Here is a 27,661-nt window from a genome sequence, read left to right on the forward strand (position 1 = left end):
ACAAAAAAAACTTCAGCATACTAGAAGTTACAGCTTGAGTGATATTGTGAACAAACATTAGGAAGAACTCGGAAGTAATATTTTTTGTAACTTGTTTGAGCAGTAACTAGCTTATGTAATTCGGTCCTGTACAAAGGGTCGGGGCCCAAGACTGCTTTATTTTAAAGTTTTGACTGCTTGCCCAGATGATCTCGTCTTGTTCTTGCAACTTGCCCGGATGTTCTCATTTGCCAGAACCTGGATAACAGCTCTGGCTTTTGGCTCAAGATCACTTGAAGGTCACAGACAATGGGAGCTAAAAACATTTCATGCTTAAAAGACGGAAATCATTTGGCAAATCATAATGGAATGCGAAGATGTTCACCCAGCGAGACATGTATGGAGGGTCCACTTTCCAGAAGCATTCGGATTAAATATTAGAAAAATGAACTTGTCAGCAGCCGAGATAAGTAAGAGACGACTGGAGTATCGGTGGAAGAAAAAAAAACTGGGAAGGGATTGATAGAACCTAAACCACTGAAAGTGGAGGTAGTGGTACAATATAGTAACAGAGGTTGCAAATACGAGAATTAGGATCGAGATCAGGTAAGCAAAAGGCTAAACAGATAGACGTAGTAACACCTCATTAAATCAAGCAGGCTAGGTGACTACTTCCCCCTGCCCCTTTTCAAAGAGGATGCCAATAAACATCATCATTTCATGATCATCTGGAGGCATGAAACAGATTTCCACTGGCAATGACAGCATATTAAAGCTAGATCTAATACACCTTAGTTAAAACATTGGCCTAGTGGTACATTTACAATTTCTTTGCAGGCACACGATAGTATTTACTTGGACAACTATGTAAATTTGGTGCTACTTTTTTTTCGTGACGCTGCATCCAAGTGGTTGCTCCACACCGTGCTGCGACACGACAGTGTCTGGCCGTCGCGTTGCTTGAATATTGTGTGCATATGGTTGCCACTGCAATCTTATCATGCCCCGTGGACACGCACTGTGGGTGCGAGGGAAAGCGAGCATGGGTGAGCCTTAGGTGAGCTGTGAAGGATGGTGGCTTGATGTGTGCTGTCTTTTCCCACTCGATAACGTGGCCATCACAGCAAATGGTGCAGCTTGACGCATACACTGCCTGTGCCCCCTATCTTTAATGCAATGTGCTGTCTTAACAAGCATTTAGTGCTGGAGGTTGCATAATCTCAAGTTTCGGAGACTCATTCAAGCGAGATGCAGACAAAGCGTTCACTACCCTCTGCCTTAGCTCTTCATCACGCTAGCGTTGAGCTACGAAGTGTTTACAGTCATCAAATGAGATCTGTTCATGTTTTCCTGTGCACATGTAGCACCATGCTTATTAATTTCATTAGTAAGCAAATATTAATTTATACAGTCGATAAAACTACAAACTTTCGTTAGTTGTCTAATACTTTGTTATCACTATCAATGCTTCACCTTTCGGGCAAGACTGGAACATATTTTACTCATGGAACCAATACAAGAAACACTGCACAACGTTGACCCACTGTAGACAATTTAATCAGCTGCGGCAGCAAAGTGGTCGCGATAGCTTCGCAGGTTTCGCTTAATGCCGCCAATGTGAAGATATCGTCGATGTGGCATGAAACCTTAGCTCTGGTCACAAACTCTCAAAGTCAACAATATGAAAATTTGTTTGTCAGTGAAATTCATTTTCTTCCAATTGCCCAATAATTTGGACATTTACATAGCCTCCTCCATTTAAGAAAAAGCAGTTGGTGACATTTCTTATTTGCATAAAAGGTCGAATTTCAGTATAACAAAATTTTCGTATAATGAAGTGCCAATTTTACAAACTGTTATATGGAGGTTTAACTGCATTTCTATTGTTTGGTTGGGCTTTACTTCGCCATTGCTGCTGGTATATCATGGCTCATCTTGAATAAAGCACACCATTAGTGTCATGAACACTAATGGTCCAAATTTTTATGTGCTTCATTTCAACATGAAACAGCCTCACATATAAAACATCCCGCTAATAAGGAAGTACAACATTTCTGTAATCACCCCGTCAGCCTGTGCAGAGGCATTTCCACAGCGGTTACATATATTGCTCAAATACAGCAGGCATTGGAGCATGCAAACACAAATAATTTACTAAAAGTTAACTTCACACCTCTGTATGTTGCCTTGTGCATGGGCCTCGAGGCCCTTTCACGCGACCTCTGGCTACTTTTTGTATTGGTGTCCCCAAACTCTCTTGTCGGAAATCAAATTTTGATAAGATTTATTGATTGAGTGCAATTTAGCAACAAAATTGTACCCCCAGAGGGAGATAACACGACTCAAACATTTTGGAAGGTAGCAACAACTACCGACATGTCCTCTTAAGGGGGTCGGACACAGGAAGGAGCACTAGCAGACGACATTCTGGTGCTTGCAGTGCATACTTGCCAGACTTTACAATTAGGGCGAAGTATATTCATATTGTTATGCGAACAAAGGATTAAGACTAGAGACTATTTACAAAGTACATTTACAAAGGATAATGCAGCGCTGGCCAGTTCAGCCACCAGCTCAAGAGCCAGAGAGCGTTTGTCGTCTTTGTCGGAGAGCCCGCATGCATCGGCCACAAGAAACATGCAATATGCATCTATCATTACCCCCGGCAGCAGGAGCGCCGTCCCGGGGTGTCTAAATATCGGTAATAACCAAAGAGTAATATGGCTTGAGGCATGCGACATGCACGTCAGTGGAATTTGGGGCAGATGAGGCACTGGTACTAACTGGGGCGATTTCGTAGGTAACCGGAGTCACAGCCCTCAGCACCTGATATGGGCCTGTGTACCGAGACAGGAGTTTTTCTGACAGGCCAACGTGATGAGTCGGGGACCACAGGAGTACCAGAGATCCAGGCAAAAAGTGGACGTCTCTGTGTTTGGCGATCAAACAAGCGCCGTTGCTTCTCTTGAGACGTCGGGAGGCGAGTGCGGGCAATTTCGCGTGCTTGGCTGCCCTGGTGATGGCGTCAAGTGCATACTCGCTGGTCTCTGCTGCGGCGGATGGAAGGGATGCGTCGGGTGGCCGATGTGGGGTCTCGGCCGAACAGCAGAAAGAACGGGGAATAACTGGCAGTGTCGTAACGTGAAGAATTATATGCAAAAGTGACATAGGGTAGGGCACAGTGTGGTCGAACGACACGTACTTTGCAAGCATGTCTGTTAGCGTACGATTCAGACGCTCAGTGAGACCACTGGTCTGTGGATGGTAAGACGTCAGCTTGTGCTTAGTGGAGCAGGACTTCAGGATGTCGGCGATGACTTGAGAAATAAATGTCCGACCACAGTCTGTGAGCAGTTGGTGTGGAGCACCATGCTGCAGAATCACGTCGCGTAAAAGAAAATCAGCGACATCTGTGGCGCAGCTCGTTGGAAGCGCTTTGGTGATGGCATAGCATGTGGCATATCTGTCGCCACAGTGACCCACTTGTTGGCAGATGTGGATAGAGGGAAAGGGCCAAGTAAGTCCAAGCCAACACGAAAGAACGGCTCCAAAGGAATGCCAAGCGGTTGAAGGCACCTGGCTGGAAGCGTCGATGGTGTTTTTCGGCGCTGGCATTTTTCACACGCCGCAACGTATTTCCGGACGGTGCGGGCAAGGCTTGACCAAAAGAAGCGTCGGCGAATCCGGTCGTAGGTGCTGGAGACGCCAAGGTGACCTGCCGTTGGTAAATCATGAAGTCCTTGGAGAACAGCTGACCGGAGGTGCTTAGGAATGATGAGGAGTAGGGCAGGACAATCGGGGCGTACAGTGTGGCGGTATAATACCATATCGGAGAACAAACAGGTGAAGGGACGAATCAGAAGGTGAACATTCCAAGCCTTCAATGATGGAGCGCAAAGTGGCATCACGGCGTTGCTCGTCGGCGACGTGTAGCAGCTAAGAAACAAAGAGAACACGCAAGCGTCGGTATAGGGGTCAGGGTCGGCGGGTGGTTCGTCCACTGGATAGCATGATAAACAGTCTGCGTCTTGATGTAATCGGCCCGACTTGTAAACTGCTATATAGGAATATTTTTGCAGCCGCAGTGCCCAGCGACCAAGTCGGCCAGTAGGATCCTTGAGTGAGGAAAGCCAGCAGAGCGTGCAGTGGTCCGTGATTACAGAGAAGTGCATGCCATACAAGTATGGGCGGGATTTGGAAACCGCCCAGACGAGAGCCAGGCATTCACGGCCTGTAATCGAATAGTTGCACTTCGCTACTGTGAGGAGGCAGCTAGCGTACACGATAACGCAATCTTGACCCTGATGGCGCTGGGCTAAGACGGCTCCGATACCGTGACCACTGGCATCGGTACGTACCTCTGTAGGAGAGGACTGGTCAAAGTGGGCTAGTATAGGCGGCGTGGTAAGAATGTTGACGAGGTGGGCAAATGCGGCAGTTTGAGCAGGGCCCCGCATAAACGGCACGTCGTTCTTCAGAAGATCAGTAAGAGGTCGGTCAATCGCTGCGAAGTCTAACGAAGCGTCAGAAGTAGGAGCAGAGTCCTACAAAACTTCGGACCTCTTTGACGTGACAGCACGAATTTTCTCCGGGTCTGGTTGAATACCGGAAGCATCGACGAGGCAGCCCAGCACTGTAATTTGCCAACAATCGAAGTGACACTTCGAGGAATTTAGTTGGAGCCCAGCCTCACGGACCTGATAAGCGCTCAAGGTGTGTCTCAAATGTAGGCGAAAATAAGAGAATGTCGTCTAGGTAGCAGAGGCATGTTGACCATTTGAACCCTTGAAGCAGAGTCCATCATACGTTCGATAGTTGCTTGGGGGCGTTGCACAGACCGAATGGCATAACTTCGAATTGATATAGACCATCAGGAGTGACAAACTCTCTTGGTCTTTTTCATCCACAGAAATCTGCCAATAACCAGACCGCAGGTCTATTGATGAAAAGTAGTTGGCGCCGTGGAGACAATCGAGGGCGTCGTCAATGCGAGGCAAGGGGTAGAAGTCTTTCTTGGTAATGCGGTTTAGATGATAATCTACGCAGAAATGCCATGTGCCATCTTTCTTTTTAACAGGCACCACGGGCGATGCCCAAGGGCTCGACGAAGGTTCAACAATGCCTTTGGCAAGCATCTTGTTCACTTCATCTTGAATAACCTTACACTCTGAAGCAGAAACTCGATATGGCCGGCGATGAATAGGACTGGCATCACCAGTATTTATGTGATGCTTAACAATTGAAGACTGGCCCAGTTGGCTGTTGCTGAGGTCGAAAATGTCGTGGTAGGAAACCAAAACACGACACAGAGCTGCTGCTTGTTCAGGCAATAGGTCCACAGCAATCATGGGCCAAAATGTTGCTTCAGGGCAAGTAGCATCCTGTGGACATGGTGAAGAATTGGAGCAGACGTTTGCAGAAAACGTTGTGACGTGGTCATCTCCAATAGCACGGAGCGTTGCAACAGATATGCCTTTGGGTAGAACTTCCTTTGTCAGGCCAAAATTGACAACGAGGAGGCATGTCCGGTTATCGGCGACAGTGACGACGGAGTGGGGCACAGTGATATTGCGCATCAAAAGGACATCAGGAACAGGTGTGGTGACGTAATCACCATCGGGCACAGGAAAAGATACCAAATCGACGAAGGCGACAGGCGGACGAAGGAGGTCGTACTAAAGTTGTTCGGCAGTTCGGCACGAATATACGCGAGTAGAGGAAGTTCAAGGCAAAGGGTACCGGCAGAACAGTCGATCAAAGCTGAATGCACCGTAATAAAGTCGAGTCCGAGGATTATGGCATGGGGACAATTGGTCAGCACTGTAAAAAGAACAGGAACGTGGTGGTTGGCGATACTTATACAGGAAGTACACATTCCAGTGACGTCAACAGTGCTGCCATCGGCCACACGTACAGCTCGAATAGTAGGAGGCGTGAGAACCTTCCTCAGTTGACGACGGAGGTTAGAACTCATTATGGACACCTGGGCTCCAGTATCTATTAACGCCGTGAATGTGAACATCAAGTAAGTTCTGGTTTGTTGGGAGGGTCAATGGAGGACTTCAACACGACGAAGATAATGCAGCACTACCTCCAGGAGCTGCATGGTCTAGTTTTCCATCCGGGAGGGTCCATAATTGGTCGGCAACGAATAGCAGTGTGGCTGGGGCAACGGGGGCTGACGGCGCTGAGGTGACGGTGAGCGAGCAGGACTGGCATCCACGGATACGCCAGAGGTAGGAGGCATACGGCGAGGCGAGTAATGGCGCGGGTTGGCATATGGGCGAGGAGACGGGGAAAAGGAGCTCGAATACAGCGACGTCCAGGAGGTGCAGCAGTGGCGAGCGATGAGGCCAATGCGGAGGCAACGGAAGCAAATAGGCTTGTCATCCAGAGTTCTCCACTCGGTAGGGTTATGGTACCTGGGAGGGGAATACAGATTGCCGTGAGGCGTAGCACTCGGCACCTGTCGGCCGTCAGGCCGAGATACGGAGCAGGCAGCAGGAAAACCTAGGTTTGCAAATTCTTGCCGCACAACTGCCTGAATGAGAGAGATCGCTGGGGCTGGTTGGTCAATGCTGGAGTCAAGTGGGCGTTGATGGAACGACGCAAGACTTGTGACGTGCTCATTTAACCCTTTGACGGTTTTTGCCGTACATGTACGGCGGCGGTTTTCTGTCCCGCAAGGTCTTTGCCGTACGGGTACGGTTTCGACCCTCCGTTTGAAATTTCGCGCCATAATGACGATGCACGCTTACTGGGAGGTGCTGCCACCTCTTAGGTCTTACAAGAAGCGTTTGAAATTTGTGCTACCTTCTTGGGGAGATAAACAGAACTGACTTCAAGCTTCAGCGCGTCGCGCAGACTGCGGCCACACCCCTTTTGCGGTTTCGGTTTCGCCGCGTGATCGCAACGGAGGCGCGCGAAACGTAATTTTTCTCTTTGTCGGCACTCTCTTGCAAATGCTGTGGAAGTTGATTTCTATCTTGATTGGCGCTGCTCTTAGCTTGTTTATAACCGCCGCTCGCGAGGTATTCTCGCTCTCAGCGGCAACGCGCTTTCGCGGTTTCGGTTCCGCCGCAACGGAGGCGCGTGAAACGTGATTTTTATCTTTGTCGGCACGCTATCGCGGGGGCGGCGGAAGTTGATTTCTATCTTGATTGGCACGGCTCTTAGCTCGTTTATCACCGCCGCTCATGAGGTATTCTCGCTCTCTGCGGCTGCGCGGAGACTCGTGTTTCAAGGAGTACCACACTCTAAAATACTATTGAACATATTGCAGTTCTGAGTGATGCCGACACCAAAATACTGTTCCCTAATTTTTTTTACTATTTATTCCCGACTTTATACATCTTGTACATTCAATATCCGCAATAAAATAATTTGACCACCCGGGAAAGTTTTCTTCAAAATAATTCGACCCTCAAAGGGTTAAGGGTGGTGAAGCGGTAAGGTCCACACAAGACGACGTCACAGCCGCGTTAGGGAGTCGGGAGAACTGTGGAATGACGCAGCGGCTTTTGGCAAGCTCAAAGTGGCGCAATTCCTTGACAATAACGTCGATGGTGGACACATTGTTGACAATTATCCACAAGCATTTACTAAATGAAAAGAAGCACTAATTTGAAAGATTCTCAAAAAAACTTACTTGCTATTGAATTTCTCGCAATGCTAACTCTGTATTCCTCATTTATGTTTTGTTGAGCTTAATACTTAGTGTTCTATATTATGAACTTCATTCTCTTTAATATAACTAGACAGACAGGTGTTCTTCCTTAGATTAACATTTGCCTATCGTTAGTATCTTAGCAAATATTAAGATGATCATCCAATAACACTTTATAAAGTAGCCATTTTCTCATTACCAGACACTGTCCAAATTGGCAGTGGTGAAATTATTATTTATTTTATTTATTTATTTATTTATTTATTCATACTGCAGGCCGACATACTGGCCCATGCAGGAGGGGTAATACAGTTGACAAGGTAATAACAATGCAACAAAGATAGTAAAAAAATGTATATATAAACAGTGCATGAAAATGATGCAGCCCATAGCCACGTTACAAAAATCACAATGCTTCCCTTAGCACAGTAACTACAACAAAAAGAATCGCACCTTTGAATTTATGTGTGGATAAAAACGCTGTGCCAAACAACAATCGGGCACTAAACATAACTAAATACAGGAAATTTCACATAAGAAAACGATAAAAATAGTTTTCCGATGCATTTGTGAAGTTCCCCGATTGAAGTACATCAAGAGGGAGAGAATTCCATTCGATTATAGTACGCGGATAAAAACTATTCATGTGAGATTTTGTTTTAGCAAATAATGGCGTAAGGGAAAAGTTGTGTCTATGTCTTGTTTTTCGTGCATTAAGAGGCGTTACATAACGAGGCATTTGAAGCCCGATTTTTCCATTTATGATGTTATGTAAAAACTGGAGACGACTAACTTTACGTCTGTGTTCTAGTGAAGTGATTTTATTCCTAAGCATTAGTAAGGACGGGGAATCCTCTCTCTTATATTTTCCAAAGATAAATCTAACGGCCTTCCTTTGTACACGTTCCAAATTCATGATGTTCTTTTTGGTATGAGGATCCCATACAGCCGCTGCGTATTCAAGTTTTGATCGCACGAATGTGTTATATGCTAAAATTCTTGTGTTTACCGGTGCCTTTTTAAGTTTCCTTTTCAAGAACCATAATTTGCGCAAAGCTGCTGAACATGCAAGGGAAATATAGTCTGACCAGGAGAATCTGTTAGTGAATGCGACGCCTAAGTATTTGTATTGTTCAACATCAGTTATTTTTGTGTTGTTTAGAACATAAGAAAATATACTAGGTTCCTTTTTTCGTGTTAGTCGCAGCAAGACTGTTTTATGTACATTTAATTCCATGCCCCAAAGTTTACACCAATTGGAAATTGCAATAACCGACTTCTGCAAGCATGCGTGATCGTTTCGGGAAGCTATTTTTTTAAATATGACACAGTCATCCGCAAATAAATTAACATGCACATCATCGGGGATTTCATCTATTATATCATTAATATAGATCAAAAATAAAAGCGGTCCTAATACGCTGCCTTGCGGTACGCCCAAAGTTGCTTGACAAACACTTGAGCATTTATTAATTTTTACGAACTGCTGCCTGTGTCGGAGATAAGCTTGGATCCATGATATAATATTTAATGGAAGACCAATGCACTCGAGCTTGTAGATTAATTTTCCGTGGGGTACCTTATCGAACGCTTTGCTAAAATCTAAAAAGAGCATGTCAACTTGTCCGGACGAGTCAAGTACTTCAGAGATTTCATGAACGACTGACACAAGCTGAGTTGAAGTCGATAATCCCTTTCTGAACCCATGCTGTAGTGGGGATAGGACATTGTGATCTGTCAAATACTGACAAATAAAGCCAGCGACAATGTGCTCTAATAATTTGCTGCATGTGCTTGTAATAGAAACAGGACGATAATTTGACACTGTGAGGTGATCGCCCTTTTTATGAATCGGGACAACTCTTGCCTTATGCCAGTCTGATGGCATCTCTGCTAAATGTAAGAATAATTTGAAAAAATCTGTTAAGAATACACATATCTGTTCTGCATACCTTCGGAAAAACACATTCGGAAGCTTGTCAGGGCCTGCAGATTTCCTAACGTTGATATTAAGGAGCGTTTCCAAGACACCTTCTCGGGAAATCGTTATATCATGTAAGACAGACCTATTTGTATTGGACAGTTCGAAATCATCTAGGTCAGAGAATACACTACCGAAGTAATCATTAAAATGCTCAGCAATTATGTGGCCGTCTTCAATAATTTTACCATTAATGTTTATTTTATGTTCTGCCTTTATGATTGACTTAAATAGTGCCAAAACTTTTGTGGAGCATTTGAAATGAAATCAGAAAGACTGTGACTGAAGAATCTCGCGCAGCTTAAACTTTTCCCAGTAATTCATTTTTTAATTGTGTGACGTACGAACTCCTTGATTTTTTATGTTTTCGTTTCATTATTTTCAGCTTCCGCCTAATTTGGATGATATGTCTGTTGATCCAAGGGTTTGATTGAGGTTTCTTGACCTCCTCCAATGGAATAAATCTTTCAATACAATAAGTAACAGTCTCCCCGAACCTTTGCCATGAAAGCTCGACATCATCCTGGACAATGTTAAGGTGCAGGTCCAAGTAATCAATAATCGATTCATCATCTGCTTTAGCATAATCCCTAATCTGAATGTTTTTTCGGGGTAGTCTGACATTATTCATGGCCATCGATGACGAAAAAAAAATCAGTTCATGGTCGGAAATGCCAGTTTCAATTTCAACAGTTCCTTCACCAAAAACTTCGCTGAGGAATAAGAGGTCAAGAATATTCCCTCCCTGAGTACATACACTGATAACCTGCTGAAGACTGAAAGTTAGCATGATATCAATGAATAAGTCAGAGGAAAGACTGTGTCCATAACTCCAATTTTGCCCTTCTATTTGTGGGAGAGTAAAATCACCAGTAATTATTAAGCTTTTTCCTCTATATTTCAAAAGGTGATCATATAACTGCTGCATAAAATGATCATCAGCATTTGGCCCCAAAGACAATAGACAAAGATAGACAAAGACAGGCCCAGAAAAGACAACACAGGGCCAGCACAAAGTGACAGGATGTGAACTTCTGCAGCCACGTCCCCCTCAATGTGACGTACCCAATATTTATAACTCCTACACAGTGATGAATAGCAGGCATCACTGAGAGGAAGGCTAACAAGCAGCCACACAATGCTAAAAACTTGCTGAAGGCTGTTATCTTAAAGCTGTCCAACATCAACATGCAATATCTCATTCAAGCATGGAGCCGATATCAAATTCACACTGAAGATGGTTTTATTAAACAGTCTTAGAAAACAGCAGTAAAAGAAACAACATAAAAATTTTCAACTAATATATTGGATCTTGTCTGCAATATTGTCACTATTCTTGAACTCTTCATTTATCAGTAATGCCAAAACATGGCCCACCGTAGTGGCATAGTGGCTTTGGCGGTGAGCCGCTAAGCCAGAGGGAGCAGGATCAAATTCCATCTGTGGTGGCTGCATTTCGATGGGAGGGGTAATGCAAAAACGCCCATGTACCATGCATTAGGTCATACTAAGGAACGCCAGGTGGCCAAATTAATTTCCGCATTACGGCATGTCTTATAATCATATTTTATTTACAATACGGCTATCCTCATTCGAGATCGTAGCAGTTGGGCAATATAGTATATATTCATGTATATCAGTATGCAGGATTTAAGTGTAAAACAAGTTTAAAGATCACCCAGGCAGAACACTTAATTGAAAAAAAAAAGGAAATTTAAAAGAGCATTGTCCAAGGAAAGTAATATAGAAAGGATGCCGAGTTTAGGAATACAAATGCATGTTTCCAGATGACACTGAACTAACATGATACTGAAATAAAAGTAGCATTGAAGAACACGTAGGTAACCAGTTATACATGTAATAGGAACGAATGAAAAAATAACACTTAACGCGTCAGGAAATGATGTTTTGACATGTAAAACACCTGAATTTAATTAATTTTTGTTTATGATTATGTTGCAAACTACGAACTACAACTGATTATGTTGCAAACTCGTTTCCAAACCAGCTTACTTATCAACACGTGTTGACCACACACAAAGTTCACGCCCCATCCTACCATACAAATCTATTTCTGCACTCTTTCTTGCCGAAAACGAAAACAGATTGGAACCATTTGCCCCCATCCATTGCCTGCATAGAAGATCCCGTGGCCTTGAAAGATGCAATGAAAAAATTTTCTGTATGTGTAGCTTGAACACGTTTGCTTACCTTTGTACTTTGAATGTGTTTTTTTTAAGCCCTGCAGTACGTGCTTTTTGTATGTGTGTGCTTTGTTTCTTGCTTTTTCTTGATCTTATCCGCAACTTTAGATTCTGTTCTTGTTAAACTATGTACCCACCCCCTCTGTAACGCCCCAAAGGCCCTGAGGGTAAATAAATAAACAAACTAAGACAATGAAGTAGCTGAATTTTTGCTAAATTGTGCTCCAAAGTCACAAAAATTGTCGAGTGAATTTCGTATAACATATGCATTTCTGGAATGCCATCAACGTAATTACTAAGGTTTGGATGATTGGCATACCAGAATTATTAATTTCCTGGATTTCATCCTCAACCGCAACCAATATGTTCAGGTGGGAGAACAACACTCTGGCTGCCTTGCGGTAACTTCTGGCATTCCGCAGGGGGTGTACTTGGCCCTCTACTTCTTTTTGCTATATATTAATGATACTGTCAATGTGGTTAACACCCCAGTTCAAATTTGTCTATTTACTAATGATTGTGCTTTGTTTATAGAAGTTACCTGCATTACTGGCCAATGCGGCCTTAACTATAACTTAGGCAATGCGTTGAAATCGTGTGAGCAATGGGGAATGCTTCTTAATGCAACTAAGTGTGTCTATCTCCCCATAACGTGCAAAAAGTCCCCTTGGGCTACACTTACAATTTGGCTGAAGCATCTTTACTGAAAGTAGCCCGCTACAAATATTTAGGCTTAACATTAACAAGTGACCTATCATGGAACTTGAACATAAATACCATCTGCTCTGCCGCTTTCCAGAAACTATGCCTTCTGCTCCACAAACTCAAGACTGCTCCGCCTAGTGTTAAACTACTCTCTTACTTTTCCTTAATTAGGCCAAAACTTGAGTATGCTTCCATAGTTTGGGACCCTCACACAAAAATTAACATTAAGAACCTAGAAAGAATTCAAAGAAAAGCAGTAAGATTTATTTACAGTAAATTTAAGGCTACTGACTCCCCCACTGCATTACTAACCGATAACGGCATTGAACTATTACAAATTCGAAGAAAGAAAAGTCGACTAGAGCTTCTTTCAAGCTTAATTAATCATAGGCTAGCCTTAGACACCGCAAAATACATATCCCCCTTGATAAGCAGACCCACTCGACACCACTACCCTCATTTTCTAACACCAATTTTCACAAAGACTGACACTTTTCGGTACTCTTTCTTTCCACAAACAATAGCTGACTGGAATAAACTAACTGAAGCATACCCCAAGCACCCGTGAGCTGTATACCATTCGTGTAAATAATCTTGTTATTTCGTGGATTAATTATAGTTGTATTGTAATCAAGTTTAATTTTTTCTTAATCGTCTACCTTATGACCAAACAATTTGTGTGAAAAACGTTTTACACACTTGTTTCATCTTGTTCTTCTGTGTATATAATCTTCTGTATTTTGCTCACCCTGCTTGGCTTTCTTGTCTGCAGTATTGTGTAAATAAATAAATATAAGTTAGCATGGCAAAAGGCATCTTGTGAAATTTCAATCTTGTCTCGTGTCCATGCAGGAGTGGAATAAACTGGGAATTTACCAGCAGGGTGTAAATGACTTTCACTTTACTAATGCAGTTAAAGAACAGCGCATGATGACAACAGAGAACCTGCATTTGAATTAAGATTTTAAGACTTAAGTCCAGCGTGGTTCAAAAAACACGAGACGCCTGATATTCCTAGCACAAAACCACACTCGGTCTACATTATGTCTGCAAATTTTCTAGTTTATAGCACTTGTGAAAGGAGAACTAAGTTATGCAACAAAATCTTTTTTCATGTTGCTAGCACAAAAATGACAATTTCGTGACATTTATACAGGTCAAATATTACATTGCCACCCTTTGGTCCACCTGAAAGCTCTGTGCAGGATGATTTGTCCAAAAGGCACGAAAAACTGAGGCGGTGCATTCAGATTCACATGAACAAGCCCATGATCTGTGCGCTAAAATAAGAACAATGCGAGCGACAGGGGCAAACAACAAAAGACACACACACAGTGCTGCGTGTCTTTCTTCATGTGTCACTGCCTCTCACACTGTTCTTATTTTAACATGAACTGCCAACATGCCCCAAGTCTCTACCCTCGATATGTACGCCTTTCTACACTGTCCTATTACTCACCTGCTCTAAATCTCACCATAAAATTTATTGCAATAAGTTTCAGTAATTTAATTTACTTCTACGCTTGCAAACATTCACCAATCGAAAGTACTTGGTGAAACTGCAGCACTAGCAGCGTTAAGACCAATTCTAATGGGTTATATAATGAATTAAAAAAAGAAAGAAACAAAAACAGGCATTTCAAGAACACAATGTGAAACCCATTTCCCTCAGCACACCTTAACATAGCGCATGGCCTCCATGAGTGCAAACCACTGTTGCTCCATTCGATGGTCAGATCCGAGACACCATCGGCCACTTTTCTGTAGCTTTTAAATAATAAATCACATTCCGGAAAGTCACTTTTGAAGCAACTTTCTGAACTTGGAAGTTGCAAAAATAATGCCAATTGTTCTGTCACTGCCTAAAAAGTCACCAGTCGCTAAAAGGCCAAAAATTCACTAAATCTAACAACAATATCACAAAATTGGCAATACTGGTCATTAAGTCCTCAATTCATACATATATTTGCACTGCATTTGTTTCAATAAAAAAATCTCACACTTTCAACACCCAATTTATGTGGCTGCCAATGCCTTGTATTTGCTCTGCACATATAAAATTTCCTAGCTGTGGAAGTCCAAGCAGCTACTGTGAATGTCACTTATGACATTTTCCATAATGAAAAATGTTGACTGTGTTTCAATTACGATAATCCTTTCAAGTGCTTTCTGTAGCACTTTGCAATCAATTCCAGATTAAGCTTTGTTTTCACCGTGGAGCTACCCCAAGACAGTCAATGGAGGGAAATGCACCAGCAGGGCTGCGATCGTGTAGCAATGCCTTTTCCTGGCGATCCGGTCTTACCCACTGGGCAAACATGTTGTTTTTTTTAACTTTTGTTTTTCTTCTGCTCTTTGTATTTCTTTGTTTGATTCCGACTATGGACCCGCACCCGTGCTTAGGCCACTGAGCCATCCTTTTCATTAAAGTTCATTCTCTCTCTCTCTCAATGCTAATGCGTTTCAGCGTTTTTCACGTTCGCGAGTGGCCGCATTCGACGCTCCGCCCGGGGCCAAGGGTCTCTTGACCAGCTCAAGAACGCAAAAAGTGCAAACGGCATTAGCATCGGGAAAAGGTAACGTTACAAAATTTGCCAGTCTGACCCAGGGTTGCACAAGCACCTTGCACATGAGCCAGAACACTCAAAGCTGGCTGGTGGACATGGCAGCAACAGTAGTACCATGCCAACTTTTCAGAGCTTGTAGTGTGTGAGGACCACAAGACGGAATATTTGGATCCAGGGTTTCTCTAGCACAAGGTTAATGCAAGGGATATTTAAAACAATTATTTCTAGATTGTACTTTTCACTACCTTCACTACAAAGCATGTTGGTCATAAGCTAACCGTAGATGGGACACCTGTATTCTGACCCACTCAACTATCTCGGACTACTTTTTATGCAATTAGTATTGTTAGTACCTATGTCCAGATCTAACCACTTTCCTTTCACACCAACTTGAGTCACTGGGTGTGTGTCGCTCTTCATAATAGATGTCATAACATATAAAGCATATTACCAGTTACACACCCATCATAAGATTGATTGCTAAGTGTGTGAACGTCGCCAATCATCTCGAAAGGATGGATATTTCTAAAATTATCTATTTATTCTTCGTTTAATGAATGAACAAATGTTTTTCATTTCTGGCATGTCACATTGTGGAACATCAATAGGCGGCCCCGCTACCGGCTCTAATACCTTCGCCGCAGAGGTCTCTGAGCAGACTTAACAAGCGGCGCCGCCACCGTCCTCGCGAATATCAGAGCTGCTGGATTACGAACACGTAACGGCAGCGCCCACCTTTGACGTGCTGCTGAAGAGCACTGAAAAAACCTGTCGAAAATACCACAAGACATACATGGTGGTGGTATGAGTGCTGTAAATATTCACCTATGAAATCACGGCACGAATGTCACGAACAACAAAAAGGTGACACACAATACGCTGACCTCGTACTTAATCATTTGGTTCAATCAAATCCCAGCACACAGAACGTTCACTTTTTTTTTCTTCTGAAAAGTGCACAAGGAAGCGACTAGTGTCGGTCGCTTTCTTGAGCTTTGTTTACTGTAAACGATGATAAACATGTCTGGCACTCTCCATGGCACGCGTAATATTTATCGCGTACAGCACAAGCGGGAGGTCGAGGTGTGCACGAAGATTTTAGGTGCAGAGTAACATTTGCGACGGCACAGAACGTTGACAACGATGAACAACACACGCTCAAGTAGCAAGAAGCCACAAGATAGGCAGCGGCTACAGGGCGCACCGTAACTGTGATGAATATATATTGCAGAAAGTTTGATTTGTCTTCCCTGTCACGCGGGAAGATTCGATCAACAAGTACGAAGTACTACAATCGCAAACAACAGAACGAAATGAAAGTCAAATGTGCTTAAAGATAACCATGTAGCAGTGCTCGCGCAGGTGTTCGATCTGCAGTGTTCAAAATTGCCCGTGTGGCAGAGGTGCGCTAACGTGAGGAAATGCCAGTGAGAGCAGAACGTTAGGCCTACCAGCAGCAAAATGAAGAGGAGTAGACTTTCTTCCTGTAGTATCCCGCGAGTTCACATTGTGAGGCGTAACCAGCTTCTTAACACGGGTCACATCACCGTTTCTGCAGCCTTCAAATAGCTCACGACCAGTGTCGGACCCCGCCGGAGGTGCATCAAGAGATATTGGTAGATGGGCCCGTCGGGTTGCCATCATCCATTACGTATTACGTGATCCCGTCCAGGGTCCAGGTCACTGGGAGGACAGCAAGCTCTAGTTTCGTTTTCGAAATTACCGACTTCACTTTGCACTTACCGCTGTTTCGTTATTATTTCGTAGCAAGATCGCATTTATCATTCAATATGCAACACTGGCGCAGTTACCCCTGTCACATCACAAATCTAATTTAATTTCTAACGAACGACATTTGTAGAGGTTAATGTCATTATCACCGCGCGCTGCTACACAGCGAAAACTAATGTCAGTTGAAAATGATGACAATGACAACAGTAAAATAAAGAGAGGCAAAAATAGCGTCAAACACACTTTTGACCAAAATTTTTTTTTCCGTTGACCCTTCGTTTCACAACGTGTTTTTGGATCACAAACCTCGTCGACACTGCCAACCAAGTTGAGTCAAGCCAAGCCAAAGATTAAGCAACATGGCGTTGTAAAGAGAAGGATAGAAAACACGATAGAAAAGCTTTATTGGGATTCCTGACCTGAAACACGGTAGTATGGTCCCTAGAATATTGGTCATAATGGCAGAGAGGTGCGAGCTCATTCTTATGTTGGTTACGTGGCGAAGAACGCATTTATCGACAACGGCGCCCGCGCGATTCTGGATGAATTCACGATCTGTTTAGCGTCGGTTCATATGTTGACCAGCCGTGAAAACGAATAATTACTTCCAAATCACAACTGGTAGATTGAACTACACTCGAGTGTGAAGAGGGAACGCCCCGGTACTCTTGCTCGTAAGGTGCCTGAATGGTGCGGAGGAGCTGCGGCTGCTTGGTCGCTCCCTTTTTCAGTGAAATAACTGGCTGCTGCGTGCCCATGTGCACAAATGGTTGAAGTTTCACCGTTTTCCGATAGAGCTAGCCTAGCAGGACTCTTTGAGGAACTATCAGGCGTTGTTTAAGATATCTTTGGCCTTAGTGAGGTCAGAGGAACTGGTGAGGCTTGTGCGGTGCTGGCTAACGGCCACGTCATAGAATAAAGAACAACTTTAGAGAAGGGAAACTGTAACTTCCGCAGTGGTTCGAAAATAAGCAGCGGCAGCGCATGGAACTTACCTAGGTGGACGCCAGATGACGCTGCTAAAACAGGAAGCGGAATTGCGCATTTTTTTTTTTAGAGCACTATTCAATATGGCCGCTTTTTGCCGGTCGTGTGCGCTTGTATCCGCTCGTACGCGCCGTACTCGCCTCGGCTGCCGCGTAGCCGGTGCGTTCTAATTGCCAGGAGAGCAAAGAGCCTCTACTGACGCCCATACAAACAAGCCACAAGTGAGTGAACAGAACGTGCGACTTTATTGGCAGAAGACCAGCAGTGTATGTACATTCTCGTGCAATAGCAGAAATAAAATTTGTATGTCGAGATACACTGGAATCTTTGACGCGAGCTCGTAAACGGCTCACCGTCGTCGTCACACATGGCGGTCTAGTAACGAGCGAAAACCAGCGGCTCATGCAGATTGGTCAGTATCCCGCCTGTTTGCAGCGGCGGTCGCCGTTAAAGATGAGCAACTAACACTGCCAAACAATCGGGTGAACCAGGAATCTGCTGCCGCAGCCAACACAGCGACATGGACTACCCGGCATTTTAGCCTTAACTCCTTTCCAACCTGCACGTTACTTTTCTTTCGGGGGCCGCTAATGTGTGGCTCGCACTTGGTGTCCCACATTGTCTCAATATGGACAAGTCGCTTTCGTGGGCATCACCTTCATCAGCCACTTTTGCGGGCCTTTGCACCCAACTTCACACACGTCGGACCATGTAAGCACGTATGCCGGTCTCCGTTCGTGCTTAATCGCGGCCGAGAAAGGCAACAGGCACAATTTGCCCATGGCTGCAGCAGGAAAGGCTGAACGTGAACGGGGAGCACGAATCACGGTGTGTAAATTGGGAGTCTATGGCGCTGTGCAGATTGCAGGAGCAAATGCTTACTTCGAGAAACTGCTTTCCAGTGCAACTGACCAGGCCCCCACACCCGATAAGCATAATACGGCGACCGTAACAAAGTGAGATAACAGCAAAAATAAACGGCAATCATTCACCACATAGTGTTCAGAGAATACATTATACATTGGCTACAAACCATATGGCAACAGTGAGCATTCACATACACGGGTCTCTTAGGATACATTCAGCCGCCTACTTACAGGCATAATGCTTGCCTTCGTCGCATGTGGTGGTCTGGTAACGAGCGACAAACAGCAGTAAAAACAGATTGGACAGAACGTCGCACCTGTTTGAACCGACAGTTGCCGTTGAAGATGAGCAACTTCCATTGCGAAGCAATCAGGTGATGCAGGCATCTGCTGCCACAACCAACACAGCGAAATGGACTATCCAGCATTTTAGCGTTAACTCCTTTCCAACTTGCATGTTTCTTTTCTGTCGAGGGCCACTAATGTGTGGCTCACATTTGGTGTCCCACTTTGTCTCAATATGGACAAGTCGCTTTCATGGGCATCACCTTCGGCAGCCATTTATGCGGGCCTTTCCACCCATGTGGCTATGAACTTCAAACACGTTGGACCATGTAAGCACGTATGCTTGTCTCCGTTCGTGCTTAATTGCGACTGAGAAAGGCCGCAGGCACAATTTGCACATGGCTGCAGCAGGAAAGGCTGAACGGGGAGCACGAATAATGGTGTGTAAATTGGGAGTCTATGTCGCTGTGCGGACTGCAGGAGCAAATACTTACCTCGAGAGACTGTTTTCCAATGCAACTGACCAGGCCCCCACACCCGATAAGCATAATACGGCAACCGTAACCAAGTGAGATAACAGCAAAAATAAACGGCAATCATTCACCACAGTGTTCAGAGAATACATTATACATTGGCTACAAACCATATGGCAACAGTGAGCATTCACATACACGGGTCTCTTAGGATACATTCAGCCGCCTACTTACAGGCATAATGCTTGCCTTCGTCGCATGTGGTGGTCTGGTAACGAGCGACAAACAGCAGTACAAACAGATTGGACAGAGCGTCGCACCTGTTTGAACCGACAGTTGCCGTTGAAGATGAGCAACTTCCATTGCGAAGCAATCAGGTGATGCAGGCATCTGCTGCCACAACCAACACAGCGAAATGGACTATCCGGCATTTTAGCGTTAACTCCTTTCCAACCTGCATGTTTCTTTTCTGTCGAGGGCCACTAATGTGTGGCTCACATTTGGTGTCCCACTTTGTCTCAATATGGACAAGTCGCTTTCGTGGGCATCACCTTCGGCAGCCATTTATGCGGGCCTTTCCACCCATGCGGCTATGAACTTCAAACACGTTGGACCATGTAAGCACGTATGCTTGTCTCCGTTCGTGCTTAATTGCGAGTGAGAAAGGCCGCAGGCACAATTTGCACATGGCTACAGCAGGAAAGGCTGAACGGGGAGCACGAATCATGGTGTGTAAATTGGGAGTCTATGTCGCTGTGCGGACTGCAGGAGCAAATGCTTACCTCGAGAGACTGCTTACCAATGTAACTGAGCAGGCCCCCACATCCGAGAAATGTAACACGGCGACCACAACCAAGTGGGGCAGCAAAACCAGATTCTGCAATCTATCATTCAGTGTAGCTTGCGCAAAGACCCAGGCTATCGAGGAAGAAGAGCAACCATCAACGAGACTAGGAATATGGAAAATGAGAAAGCTTGCATTCAAGAGAAGCCACCCTGCTCTGCAAGCATTGAAGGCCAAAAACATCAAGAAAAGTAAAATGGTGCATAGCAAACAGTGCGTAGGTTAATGCAAGAAACATGTCGATGTTGCATCAGCTATTTCAGGAGAGGAATTGTGCATGACAACATGCACTAAAAGGTACTGCTACAGATATGTTATGCTACTAGACAGTGACTGGTATTAAGTATCAGCGAAGAATCGGTTGACCTTTATGTTTGGATGAGGATGAATGATCTCTAACGAGAATGGGCAATGAAAAAGCTTGCATTTATAGAAGAAAAATTACACTTGGCACAAATGGAATTGACATGGCCAGGAAGCTGATTAAGGGCAAACTGATGGAACTCTTTTGGCCAGCGTCGTCCGTGCTTGATCAGAAGTTGCAGGCGCATCTGAAGACGAAGAATTTCCATAAAGTCCTTTTTGAGTTACCTGGATGACTAAGCCAATTTGTCCGCGCTGGTGGAATGGTGGCTGAAGCTCTTTTCAGTCTTGACACAGTGCTCTGCAGACTTGATATCTCATGTAAATTCTTCTGCATGCGCTTCTTTGTTCGTGGTGTAAAAGCCTTGCAAATTCAGGTCCAGCCCCTTTCTGTTGGTGTGGATAGGAGCTCCTGTGATGACCAAGGTATGCTTGGCATGGACTCTGTTGGGGCAGAACGGTGACACATGAGATACAGCACAGATTAGCCAAACTCATGTGTGTTTTCTTTTATGTTCGAACCAATTATACTGAACCATAAACATGAGCAAACATTCATTTCTGCTGCAAACAAATGACATGTATCTCAAGACTAGCAAGACAATACAGCATATATCAAGCATATTTATTTCTGAACCACATGTTGTTTACCTTGTAGTAGCAGCCAATGTCCACACAATGGCCTTGTTGTAGCAGGCAGCAGCTTCTGTTTAGTGTGTGGAGTGTGTTGCTTTATACTGGTGCCATCCTCATTACTGCATGTCTGGAACAGAAATTTTGACTGAATCAGAAATTGAAAAAAAGCACAATTTTGCAATATGAAATGCAAGAAGGTGTGACATATATATTGTAATGGTTTGCGACTACAGAACACATGCAAATATACCCTGTCCGTTCTAGGGCGCTTAAGCACCACGTTAAATAAATATTGCTGTTGTCCATAAATTTATGCCTGCCTAACTATACAATGAATGTGAACAGTTTAAGTATTATTAATATCACAAATGAGAACATTTGTGCGTTCATTTATACACTGGAAGAGATCACACTGCTGGTTCCACAAGCAAATACATGAAAGTCGTGAAGCTATTAAAACTGATGCATTATTTTTCTGCACGAACGTGATACACCGCTTCACTACTGCAAAAATAAATGCCCTACGGTAAACCAAACTGAACAGCAAGAACATTTGGAACCAACAAGTACGAAATATGAGTGAATTATCACGATTGCAACTGTTTAATACATTAAATTCTGTACTTTCACATCATTTTACCAAAGGATTATTCGATTTTGTGGACGAAAAAAGTTGCCGGCGGACTCGAAAATAAGTTTTATATGTATATTGTTAAGGCTACCCAGTCACCTATGGCCACGGCTACAATAAGATGAAAAATGAGGCGCGCGTTCCGATATCGCTCTTTCTTTCCCGATTGTGTGTGTATAACGACAGCCTCGCCAGTAACGGTTTATTTAGGAAACAGCAACGGAGGATCTCGACTGCCATATGCTGCGCAGGATCTAGTTCGTTAACTTGTCTCCGCCTGTAAGTTAATGAGACGAATATTATATAACGATTCAAGCAGCGGTGTTAAACGACTCACCGTTATTACCGTTGTCAGCCGCACCAGAATCAGCTCCCGTTTCGATGCAGACGTGTTCCGAATGGCTCACGACCGATACCCAACTTTCGGGCTTACATGTCCGCTTGCAAACACGTCACTTCACCCCAGGTTAAATAACGCGTGACATCGAAGCGCAATAAACTAGTTTTAGCGAAAAAGAAGCAACCAGTCTGAGCGCACGAACGAATGAATCCGTGCCGCCATGTACTTGAAAATACCGGTAAAAATTTTAAATCCAGGCCAGAGGTCACGTGAAAGATCGATGATGCTGAACGCTATTTGCGTTTATAATGACAAAGAAACAATAAACTTACTTACAAAGAATACAATATCAAATTAGCAATGATAATTTTGCCCTCTTTTTTATGTAATAAACGTGCTTCGGTAATTGTACGAGAAAGTTTGCAAAAAAAATTGCGCTTATTACGGCGCCTCCAGCGGAAAATGTTCAAACTAACGTAAGCATCCCGAAGTGATATTACTATGCTGGTTTTGTTAGCAGCAGCGCGTGGTCGATTTTTTCGCCCTCTGTGGCCATTTGTTGAACTTGAGAGTGTGCGGGGCCTGGCCACGTCCTCTACTATGGGGACAGTAGACGCATAGCCTATGGTAGAGGACATTGCATTGCCCAGGGGGCGCTGCGAAAATGGTGCTAAAAAGCACCCCCTGTCCTCAACTGGGTAGTACCAAGCGCGATCGTCTGCTTCGGAAAGCACGTTTACAATATGGACTCGCCACTTTCGCTTTTGTTGTACCACGGCTTGCAGCGAATATCGGGCGCCAAAGATTTTTTTCAGGGGTGGCACGCTGCGTAAAGGCAATAAATTAAGCAACGCCGAATACGTGTACGCCGTTCAAGAAATAAGCGGCGAAGTCTTAGCGCGGTGTCAATAGCAAGTGAAGCTAGTCGCGTACGAAGTTGAACTTCAGGGTAAGGATTGCACGCTGCTAGATTCAGGCGCACAAACGCGAGGAAATGCTTGCTATAAATGAATTCACAGCAGCGATAATCAGACATCATGTGTACGGAACTTCTCGAGCGCACCACGGTACGCGCCGCGACGGCAGCGGTCTTTCAGCACGCCGCGATGTACGAACTGCTCGGGCGCACGATCGTACGAGCCGCGACGGCAGCGGTCTTTCGACACGCCGCGAAACGGCGGGCCTCCTGCAATCTTTGTTGACTGCATGCCGCTAGACAAATAGTTATGCCTGCTGCACTGTAGTAGCGGCCATCTGTCCCTTTAGCAACTGATAAATAACTGATGCAATGCTATGAGCTCGCAGTAACGTACGTGCGAATCGCGCGAGCTCGTGCGCTGCTCGCTTGATGTAGCTTTTAATGACAGCGCTCGAACATCGATGTGCTGCAATCAATACTACCTGGCTGCGCTGCTTCAACGTGCTGGCTTGAGGTCAAGGATAAGCACATTTAACTCTCTACCTGTGCTGGTCGTAGTGGGATAGTGAATTGTCACCGAATCAGCCCGACCATTTGTGCTCATTTGCCCACATCTGGTCACTTCACCACTTCGCACCGGTCGAATTGTTAATTGTCGCTGTGGCCGGGTCTCGAATCGTGAATCATTAGCCATGCCTGCTGCTATGTCGGTCTGCCGTGGGGACTGTAGGTGCAAAATACCAAATTTTAGAACGCAGATAATCAAGCAAGCTTCAAGACAGGGGAAGCAGTCAGCATGGCGCGAAGTTTCGCTTACCCAGCGCGACGAACTGCAGCTATCCAGCGCACCCGACGCTCCGCTTCGTGAGGCCTTAAAGGAAGAAGGTAGAATCTGATGTTTGGATTCAAGCCTTCTTGTTCATGGCAGCCTACGACGCAGAAGTAACGATGGTGACGCTTTTTCGAGGCTGAGCTAGGTCTCTCCGGAGGCGTCGCCGATTCCTTCTGTTTCCAGCATTACGTCTCATGGAGAGTCCGTTTTCGTTAAACCATAGGCTGCGGCGAGCTCGCAGCGTGGTCGGCGTGGTCTTTGAGAAATGCCGAGCTTTTTCGCACTCGCAACAGAGCAGAAAAAAGCGCGAATCGTCGCAAAACTCGGGCTAGAAACGTGCTTCGCCACAGTCAGCGCTCAATACTACCCAAGCTGGTACTACCCAGATAACGTTTCGCGCGCCGCCACCAGGCGCCGCTGCTATACCTTAAACTCCAGCGCAAGACGCCCATAGAGGACTCCAGGATAAGAAGCAATACGGCGTAGGATTCCTAATCCACAAGGACATAGCGGGCAACATTGGCGAATTCTACAGCATTAATGACAGGGTAGCAGTGGTCGTAATAAAACTTAATATGATGTATAAAATAAAGGTAGTACAAGCCTATGCTCCAACCTACAGTACCTATGATGATGAAATAGATCAGTTTTATGAAGATGTTGAATTAACGATGAGAAAAGTGAAAACTCAGTATACTGTAGTCATCGGTGACTTCAATGCAAAAGTGAGGAAAAAGCAGGCTGGTGAACAAGCAATTGGCAACTACGGCGTCGATTCTAGGAACGCTAGAGGAGAGATGCTGGTAGAATTCGCAGAAAAGAATAAGCTTCAAATAATGAACACCATTTTCAGGAAGCGTAGCAACAGAAAGTGGACCTGGAAAAGCCCTAATGGCGAAACAAGAAATGAAATTGACTTCATACTTTCTGCTGATCCCAGCATAGTACAGGATATATAAGTGATAGGTAGGGTAAAGTGCAGTGATCATAGGTTAGTGAGGGCTAGGATTCACCTCAATTTGAAGAGAGAAAGAGCTAAATTGGTCAAGAAGAAACAGGTCAACCGAGAGGCAGTAAGGGTAAAAGCAGACAAATTCAGGCTGGTACTTGCAAACAAATATGCAACCTTAGAACAGAGATATGAAGATGGCATAGAGTCAATGAATGAAACCGTAACTAGGTTGGCTTCAGTGGCAGCAACTAAAGTGGGAGGCAAGGCACCAAGGCAACCAGTTGGCAAGCTCTCCCAAGTAACAAAGGACCTAATAAAGAAACGACAAAAAAATGATAGTGTCCAACTCAAGAGATAGGATAGGATTCTCGGAACTGTCAAAACTGATCAACAAGGCGAAAATAAGGGATATTCGAAACTATAACGTGAGAAAGACTGAAGAAGCCGTAAAAAATTGACGCAGCCTGAAATCGGTGAGAAAGAAACTTGGCATAGGACAAACCAAGATGTATGCACTGAAAGATAAGCAGGGTAATATCATCAGCAATCTCGAAGATATAGTAAAAGCAGCGGAAGAATTCTATGTTGACCTGTACAATACCCAAAGCAGAATCTATACCTCCATTCAAAGTAGTAATGAACAGGTTAGAGAGGCTCCTTGTATAACTAGCGATGATGTTAGAAGGGCCTTGGAAGACTTGAAACGGGCAAAAGCGGCAGGATAAGATGGAAAACAGACGATTTAATCAAAGATGGAGGAGACATAATGCTTGAAAAACTGGCGGCTCTTCATACGAAATGTCTATCGACTGCAAGGGTCCCAGAAAACTGGAAGAATGCAAACATTATACTAATCCACAAAAAGGGAGACGTTAAAGAATTGAAAAAAGCCCGTTAGCTTACTCCCAGTATTATATAAAACATTTACCAAAATAATCTCCAATAGAATAAGGGCAATCACTGGACTTTAGTCAACCAAGGGAACAGGCTGGCTTCAGGAAGGGATTCTCTACAATGGATCACATCCATGTCATCAATCAGGTTATCGAGAAATCCGCAGAGTACAATAAGCCTCTCTATATGGCTTTCATAGATTACGAAAAGGCATTTGACTCTGTAGAGATACCAGCAGTCATAGAGGCATTACGTAATCAAGGAGTACAAAACGCTTACGTAAAGACCTCGGAAAATATCTACAGAGGCTCTACAGCTACCTTAATTCTACACAAGAAAAGCAGGAAGATACCTATAAAGAAAGGGGCCAGACAGGGAGACACAATCTCTCCAATGCTATTCACTGAGTGCTTAGAAGAAGTATTCAAGCTATTAAGAAGGCTTAGGAGTAAAGATCGACGGCGAATATCTCAGCAACCTTCGGTTCGCCGATGACATTGTTCTATTCAGCAACAATGCAGACGAGTTTCAACAAATGATTGAGGACCTTAACAGAGAGAGTGTAAGAGTGGGGTTGAAGATTAATATACAGAAGACAAAGATCCAGAGAACCCATCCAGAGAACCCAGAAAAGTGACTTACGTCGACTGGGACAAGTTCCGCGAGTTCAGACACGAACGCCGAACAGGCAAAGAATCAATGGAACAATGGACGTCGCAACTAAAGGCCGACATTAAGGCGGACACGAAGGAAATAGAGACAGATCTCCCCGTTCAAAGCATGGACAGCCGACTGGCTCACATGCTCGAAGCCAAACAATCGCTCACCAGGAGATGGAAAGAACAAACACACAATCGACGGCTGAGGAAAAGAATTTCTCTCCTCAACCGGCTGATTGGAGAATATTGCACGCAACTATCTAACCAGCAATGGAACGAGGTGTACGACGCCGCGGACGGCCGCATCAACTGCGGGACGACGTGGCACCTGCTCAAACATCTTTTAGACAGAACCAGAACCAAAGCGGACCAGGGTCGTACGCTGAACAGGATCATGCACGACGAACTCAAAATTACCACGGAAAATGAGCTCATTGACCGTCTCGCCGACAAGTACCTCCCGCTGGCCAAAAATGCTAGAGGCACGACCGCCGAAGCATATCGCGGCAAAGCCAACCCAGAGCTAGATCGGGACTTTTCAACCGAAGAGATACGCACGGCGCTTCAGAACCTAAACAGCAAGTCAGCGCCGGGGCAGGACGGCGTAACTAACAAGGCACTTAGAAACCTCGACGAAACCTCAATTGAAACCCTCACAGAGGCAATCAACAAAATCTGGAGGAATGGAGCACTACCCGAAGACTGGAAAACGGCCCTCATCGCGCTCATACCAAAGCCTGGCAAGGCGCCCAACATCAATAACCTCAGACCTATCTCGCTGACGTCTTGCGTCGGCAAGGTAGCCGAGCACGTGGTCCTAAACAGGCTCTCGAAACATCTCGAAGAAAAAGATATCTACCCCGCAGCAATGATCGGCTTTAGACCCGGGCTATCCACCCAAGACGCCATGAAGCTCCTTAAGCATGAGATCATTGACGTAGACACGAGAGACGCGAGAGTAATCCTAGGGCTAGACCTCGAAAAGGCATTCGATAATTTATCACATGACTACATACTCGACACGATCTCCAACCTCGACCTCGGCACGAGACTCTACGCTTATACAAAATCGTTCCTGAGTGACAGAACGGCCACCCTCCGTCTAGGGGAAATCAAGTCCCAGAAATACAAACTCGGCGGCAAGGGC

General features: G+C 44.7%; 1 protein-coding gene and 1 long non-coding RNA gene across 3 annotated transcripts in view; both read right to left on the reverse strand.

Moving 5' to 3' along the window:
- Positions 1-16,762, reverse strand: part of Tnks (tankyrase) — a 357,580-nt gene extending 340,818 nt beyond the window's left edge. For both annotated transcript variants that reach the window (XM_050193320.2, XM_055061240.1), the window contains exon 1: positions 16,554-16,762. In XM_050193320.2, coding sequence (XP_050049277.1) covers positions 16,554-16,746 — 193 coding nt within the window. In that variant the 5' untranslated portion in view covers positions 16,747-16,762. The remainder of the gene's footprint in view (positions 1-16,553) is intronic.
- Positions 16,763-18,042: 1,280 nt separating this feature from the next.
- On the reverse strand, positions 18,043-22,621 carry LOC129380404 (uncharacterized). Its single transcript, XR_008608406.1, has 3 exons — positions 22,256-22,621; positions 21,303-21,414; positions 18,043-21,095 (listed from the first exon to the last, which is right to left on the reverse strand). It is a non-coding gene; the product is annotated as an uncharacterized lncRNA (long non-coding RNA).
- Positions 22,622-27,661: the final 5,040 nt, after the last annotated feature.

Source organism: Dermacentor andersoni, chromosome 1 (assembly GCF_023375885.2).
Source record: "Dermacentor andersoni chromosome 1, qqDerAnde1_hic_scaffold, whole genome shotgun sequence".
Lineage (NCBI taxonomy): Eukaryota > Metazoa > Arthropoda > Arachnida > Ixodida > Ixodidae > Dermacentor > Dermacentor andersoni.